This window comes from Ovis aries, chromosome 15, assembly GCF_016772045.2.
Source record: "Ovis aries strain OAR_USU_Benz2616 breed Rambouillet chromosome 15, ARS-UI_Ramb_v3.0, whole genome shotgun sequence".
Lineage (NCBI taxonomy): Eukaryota > Metazoa > Chordata > Mammalia > Artiodactyla > Bovidae > Ovis > Ovis aries.
Genome location: NC_056068.1, coordinates 23521779 through 23528699, shown reverse-complemented (window position 1 = coordinate 23528699; position 6921 = coordinate 23521779). Strand labels below are relative to the sequence as shown.

General features: G+C 51.6%; 1 protein-coding gene across 18 annotated transcripts in view; it reads right to left on the bottom strand.

Annotated features, from left to right (window-relative positions):
- Positions 1–1417: 1417 nt before the first annotated feature.
- NCAM1 (neural cell adhesion molecule 1) overlaps positions 1418–6921 on the bottom strand; it is a 367664-nt gene continuing 362160 nt past the window's right edge. For 10 of the 18 annotated variants that reach the window (XM_060399278.1, XM_042232922.1, XM_060399277.1 and 7 more), the window contains 2 exons: positions 6076–6876; positions 1418–4609 (listed from right to left, as the gene is read on the bottom strand). In XM_060399278.1, the coding sequence (XP_060255261.1) occupies positions 4498–4609; positions 6076–6876 (913 nt within the window). In that variant the 3' untranslated portion in view covers positions 1418–4497. The remainder of the gene's footprint in view (positions 4610–6075; positions 6877–6921) is intronic. The other 8 variants (XM_060399283.1, XM_027979200.2, XM_027979203.2 and 5 more) reach the window with 1 other exon arrangement.

Genomic DNA, 6921 nt, shown 5'->3' with positions numbered 1-6921 from the left:
TGGTGGCGCAGGGAAAGGGGCCACAGTAGGACCCACTGGCTTTCAAAGGCTCCGTGTAGAAGTGACATGCATGTCCCTGTTCATACTCCAGTGTCCGGAGAGAGCCATGTGGCCACGCCTACTGAAAGTGAACAGGGACGCACAATCCTACTGTGTGCTGGGAGAGAGGGGAACTGGGACGCTGGTGCACAGCCCTAATGACGCCACGGTCATCAGTGCTTGGGCGTGTATTGTCTGCCCCAGTCCCCCCACAATGAACGAACGCTGCACTGGACAGTGTTTTGTCTCCTGGAGCATCTTGAGACACTCGAAAAGTACTTAGCGAAGCTGAAAGAGACTGGCCTGAAGGAGGAAGGTTCTGGAAGCAAGCCCTCATGGGTAATGGAGAGTCATCCAAATCTTGAAAAGCAATGTGCTCCCTGCACCCCTCGACATACTATATGCAGCTGGAAATTTGTGGCACAGGATGCCCCGCAGATTCATGTGGCTCTGCGTCATTTAAGCAGGTCCTATGGCCAGAGAAGGAGCAAACCCTGGGAGTGACTTCAGACTGACCCAGGCTGGGACCAGGGTGAGGCCGATAGACATGAAGGGCAGTCTCATTCAGACTGGTGCAGGTAGAGGGCCAGCCCTCAGAAGAAGTAATGTTTTGCTCCCTGGGTTCTTTGCCGGTCTCATCTCCACCTGGCCGTCGGGCCAGCTCTTCTCTAGGAACTCCTGATTCCATAGTTAAACAAACCCAGCCCTATTGGCTGCTTCTTCCCAACACAGACGCATGGTAGCGTATGCAAGAGAATTCTGGGCCGAGGGAAAGTTTTCTTCACTCTCTGGCTCAGAGGCTTCAGTAAATCCTGGGGGCTGAATTAAGGCTCCAAGTGCTGAGCGGGATGACAAAAGCAACAAGGAGGGGCATTATATATCCTAGAAGTCTCGGGTGTCTATCGTGGGTTGGCGCCCTGGAGCTCAGGGTGCGCTGTGACTCCAGCTGGGTTCGCTGTTATCACACAGCAGGGAGGCAAGCGCGCCACTTCAATTTATTGGGTATCTGCTATGTGCCAAGGCTTTCCTATACAGTGCTTCATTGCCAGTACCCAAGTCTACTATTCTTGGCATTTCCTGTTTGTCAAAAAGGGAAACTGAGTCTCGGGGAGATTAAGTAACTCTTCCAATGTCAAGAGGAAAGTGGCAGAACCAGGACTTGAATGACACCTTTCGGACTCTGATATTTGGTCCTTCTCAATGAGAACTCCTCTATCAACCTGCGAGAAAAGACTAGAAACCCCATCATTCAGGCAACACAAACTCAGGACCCTGGGTTTTACTGGTGTTAAAAAAAAATACCAGCGTCATTTCCACATTTGATTCACACGACAAACGTCCGTTGACTTGAAAGAAATTCCAGTTGGGCCATAAGAGCTTTTTTTTTTCTTTCAATTTTTATTGAACACAAGTATTCTGACAGAATGCAAAGTCAAAATTCTCAGTTAGTACTCAGTATTTACACCGGTGAGAATGAAACAAAGGTGGTATTGATGTTTCACTTGGTAAAAAGTCTGTAACAAGAGAGAAGGCCCCCGAAGTCGGGAATGCTGGGTAGAGATGTTAATGGAGATCTGATAACCACCATCCGGACAGACAGCCTACAGTGAAAGCCTGGGAGTCGGAAGGCTCCATAGGAAAGTGTGAAAACCACGTTCCACTTCACAGCTGCACTATATACACTACGGCCCTTCAGGGTTCGGAGGCCCCACGCGTGGCACCCGAGTGCCCCTCTTGGCAGAACCTGGCCATGCCGGTCTTTATGTGACTACATATGTATGGCACATACACATATAGACACGCAGACAGTGGAAGCTGGTAGGGTGATCCCTCCTTCAAAAAATTAAAAAAGGAAAACTATAAGCTTTTATCTCTTAACATAAAAGATACAACGTCTTGAAAATAAAGCGACTCCCTCTATGACTTTAGAGAAAGCATTGCTCTGTTTTTTTTTTTTCCAAAGAAAGGAAGGCTCACGCATGCAGAGACAAATCTACGTGTGACGGGAGAGAGCAGAACAAAAGGATGGCGGAGTCTGGGGTTCCAGCAGAGCCGGGGTCTGGGGAGGGGGCGGGGAGTCAGCTGCCCTGGGCCAGGTTATCTGAGGGTCGACCATACCTCTTTCTCTTCCTAACCATCAGAACCAAAATCAGTTCACATGACCACAACCCCTTGAAGTGAGATGCACAGTCTCAGTGAGGTATAGTGTGGGCTTGGCTGAGGTGGTCGAAGCCATTCCCATCCCAAGATGAGGAATCGATTCCACTGATAACCTGGGGAAGCAGAGGAGCCCACTGCTCCCCGCTGGGTCCTCCCCTCTGTCTCAGCGCCCGGGAGCTCCCATCTGCTGCGTGCTCTAACCACTGTCGTCACCTGGCTCGGTCCTGGGGGCCTGTGCGTGTGAAGCACAGATTTGTGCAAGCCCCAAGGTCAAAGGGCCAGACCTGTGTAGACCCAGATCCTCCATTTCCATCCCCAGGAGCTGAGAAAATGCAAAATAACTCCACACTGAGCAAATGACAAGACCATTATTTTTCACAGTTTGAAATAATCTAGCATAAGCGCCACTGACCAGACTGCAGAAGTGTCAGCACACAGGGGAGTGTGGCCCACAGAACGGACGCAGAGGGAGTCCTGCCACCCTAACCTCTGGCTGCTTTCTCTGTACCTTGGGAAAGGTGCCCGCAGAGCGCTCATTTCTGTTGACTTAGCATCATCGTCATCATCATCATCGTTTCTATTTCATTCTTTGTTTAAAGGCTTCAATTCCTTTTAAGAGTTATTTTTTGTTTCCTGAATGTTTTTTTTTTTTCTGAACTATCTGCTATACCTTCCACAACCAAACTATGTTGAAGTTTTATTTCAATACTATGACAAAAACACGTTTCACACTAAAATATTCACGCATCCACAGTGCACAAGCTTGCAGTTCTAAAGTAGAATGAGGGAAAAAAAAAGCAAAATTTCTATACAAAGGGCTGGCTTTTCCCTTCTCCCCCCTCCCATCCCCCTTAAAGTTTCTGTATTTTTTTCCCCCCCACTTGGTTTCCAATCCAGGAAAAGTTGTCTTATGACTCTAGACAGCAGGTTGGTGTTTTTTTTTTTTTTTTTCCTTTTGTTTCTACAAATGCTGCCTAAGTGAACAGAAGGCTGATGTTATTTTACTTCAACAGATTTCCAAAAAAAGACACTAATTCCCTGAAGCACACATGCTCTTCCGCTCAAATCTAGATTCTGGGCTCAAAAGGAAATTGTATGTATATATTTTATTTGGCTTTCTACAAAAAAAGGGGATGTTTGGGGTAAAAATGTGTGTTCACCAAGACCAGCCCCAACTATACAATCTTCTCTGCTTCATTCAACAAAGCCTAAGAGTCCTTCAAAAGGAAGGGTGGGGACGCCTGGGGAGCAGATCCTTTTCACAGATACAGGCAGGTGGTCGCTAATCAGAAGTGGTCTAACCCCCAAGGAAACAAGCAAACAACAAACAAACGGAACCGAAAACCCGAAAGCAAAACCATTCCAGAACGAGATGGATCTTCACCTGAGTCCCACACAGGCAAAAAAAATTCAAATCAGATGGGGGGAAGAGCCACTGTAAACAATTAGATTTTGTAAAGTTGTCCTGGGAGGATCCTACACCTCTAGGCAGTATTTGTAATTAAAAAAAAAAAAAAAAAAGGCAGCTATTTTACATGGACATCGAAACACAACTGAAGTCAAACATTTGTCAACTTGTAAACACTGGAAAGCAAAGTTGGCAGAAAGAAAAAAAAAGGAGAAAGAAAAGGAAAAGAAAAGAAATCCGAATACTGCAAATTGAGATCTACCCCCAGAAGCTGCATTTGGCATTCTTCCTACAAAACAAGAGTCTATGTGGGAATTGAATTCAGCTAGGAAGGGTGATACACTTTGCATACTGAACAAATACAAAGTGAACAGAAATTATAACTTATTTATGAGGTTTCACAGAGTCCAAACTCGACTGAAAGTAGAAAAATAAACTTGGACTTTGTTCATTCGGTTAGTCTTAGCGTCTGGAAGTTATTTCTCTGAACCCGGTCTGTGCCGGTTCGGCAACACCAAAATCCTGAACCTAGATTCTTTTTTCTTCTGAGCTTCCTAGATTCTTAATTTGGGGTCCTTTTGTTTGATTTTTAAATGGTTTCAGGGAACCGAGTGTCCTAGTTTGGCTGTGGGTTTCACGTTTTTGTCTCATTTTCTTACAAGTGAGTGCGCAACAAAGGAACCCTTTCTATAAATTTACAAAAAGGAGATCCCATGTTGATCTGCTTAGTTTTTTTTTTTTTTAAAGGCAAAAGACACTAGAGGAATGAAATGTGTGTGTGTGTGTGTGTGTGTGTGTGTGTGCGTGTGTGTGTGTGAGATATTGGAGATGCTCTGGTGAAGCTGTTGTGTCACTTTTTATTTTGATCTTTGCTGGTGTCTCGTCACCCATCACGCTTTGCTCTCATTCTCCTTTGTTTGTGTGGCATCGTTGGGGACCGTCTGGACTTCGGCTGGCGCTGGCTTCGTTTCTGTCTCCGGCTTCGCTTCTACGGGACCCTTCCTGCGGAGAATCGGGAAAACAGCACTGAGATCACCGTGTGCCGTAACCCACCCTCCAGCCAGTCCCTCAAAAGAGCACTGGACTCCTACTTCAGCTGCATCTCAGGATCACCTGGAGTCTCTGAAAATTACTGACCCTGGGCCGTGTCCCCAGAAATTCTGATCTCCTGGGGCAGAATGCGGTGACTTTTAAAAGCACCCAAGTGGCTCTAGATGTGCAGCCGAAGTGGAGAGCCGCTGAATCAGAGGAAGGCGCCCTTCTAGTCCTGATCTGATGTGGGTGGCGGGGGGGGGGGGGCTCCAGCTTTACCCGGAGTGTGGAAGTGTTTCAGGAGCAGCCTCCGCTCACCCTGCACGGCTGCAGCAGCAGCAGCTGCCCAGCTTGATCTAAACGCTGTGTGTGTGTTGGGCTCCCCGGGACTGATTCCAGGGGACCCTCTGCAAATCACGCTTGCCTGTCTGCAGGCCCACCGCTCAGTGCTCTGCCCTTCCTGGTGATGCCCCTGTAGGGCTTTCCCCGCGCAGGATAAGAAGATGCTCTGTTACCATGGCAGTTTTCCATGGGAGTCTGGTGAGAGGCTGGAGTGGGCTGCCAGGCTCCAGGGGAGCTGAGTGCGGTTGGATGGGCAGGGCCATCCTTTTATTTCCCGACAGACTCAGGGTTCCTGGTGAGGGTCCCCTCTGTGACTCTGGGTGGCGGCACCCCAGCTTATCTGTGTGCAGCCAAGGAGCCTCTATAAAAACCTCCATCTGACTCAGTCACCCTTGGCCTCAGTCAGTCCCAGGAGTGAGAAGCCGATCTAAGGACGCACGAGAGGAGGCTAAGACTCCAGGCCCAGCTGGCGCCCCTGCATTTTGGCCTCACATTTAAGAAACCTGTACGCTGAAGGACATGGTCTTGAACTTGGGAAACCCGGCCCTCATTCAGGGCTTGGGAGCTTGAGTCTCCCCAGTCACTCGGGGCAGAAGCAGGAGCAGGGGGGTGTGTGGGCATCTGGGCTAGGGTGTCTCGGGGGGCTTCTGGATCAGATCCTACCCCCCCCCTACAAGCCTCGGGGTCTGCCTCTTCACTTCCTGCACCACTGTGCCATGCTGGTGGGGACTTGGCCTTGGCCCTGGATGACACCCCGCCTGTGGGCCCTAGGGTGGCCGATGAGGGCACCTTGGCCTCTTTAGCTCACTTCCCAAGCTATGCTCATCAGCGACCCAAATGCAAGGGCTCCTCCAGGGACAAGAGATGCCACTGCTAGGACGATAAGGATCAAACGTAATTAACACGGCCTAATTAGTAAGCAGGCGGCTGCCTGCCTGTGCCCCGCTCTCTGCCTTGGCCCAGCCCCTGGCTGACAGTCGCCTCCGAGAAGCCCTGCATGAGGCTGCAGACACATCTATCAGGGAGGACACAGCACAGCACAGACGCACACCACAGGACACCACCCGACGACAGCGGACAGAGAGAGGCCGTACTCGGTCTTGGCTGGTGCAGGCGGAAGAGAGCCGTCGGCCGTGGAAGGAGCAAGCTCAGAGGCTTGTCCACTGGCCCCAGCGGCGGGAGCAGGAGAGCCCAGGGCTGCAAAAACATCCTTGGCAAGGTCAATATCTGGGGTCTTGAAGTTCCCTTCGTCCATTTTAAAGTCCTCGCCCTGGGCAGGGTTTGTGGTGCTGACGGAGGCCGCCTCGCTCTTCGGGCTGGCGAGGGCCCTGGCGGCCTCGGGTGGGCTCTTCGAGGCGCCGGGCTGGGTGGGCTCGGGGTCGGGACCTTTGGTGCCGGGAGCCTCCTGCTTGGCCTGGGGGGCTTCCGGGGCAGGGGCCGTCGGGGCAGCTGCCAGGGGACTGGCTCCCGACGGGGAGACGGCCTTGCTGGCTGTAGGGGCCTTGGGGGCCTCGCCCGCGCTGGCCGGGGCGCTGGGGCTGAGCACGGCCCCCTGGGTGGCCAGGACGCTAGAGGACAGGTTGCTGGCAGCCGGGGCTGAGGTCGGAGGGTCGCTCAGGTCAACGAGGGGGGCGACCTTGGGGGCTGGGGCCGGGGCCGGGGAGGCGGCAGTGACGCCGGTCCCCTTGGATGGGGTGGCCTGGCCGGCGGGCACAGAGTTTGAATCAGGGGTGGCCGCAACCGGGGGGGCGATACTGGAGGTCAGGGTGGTGGTCTCACTGGTGGGGCTGTTCTGAGCAGTGGCAAAGGTTTCGGTGATAGTGTCAGAGTTAGCGGTGACGGTGGTGACAGAAGGCAGCATGTCCTCCACAGTGGCTGTGGTGTCAGCAGGCAGCCTGCGGGGAGGACAGGAAGTAGAAGAGATAGACGATGAAGCTGAG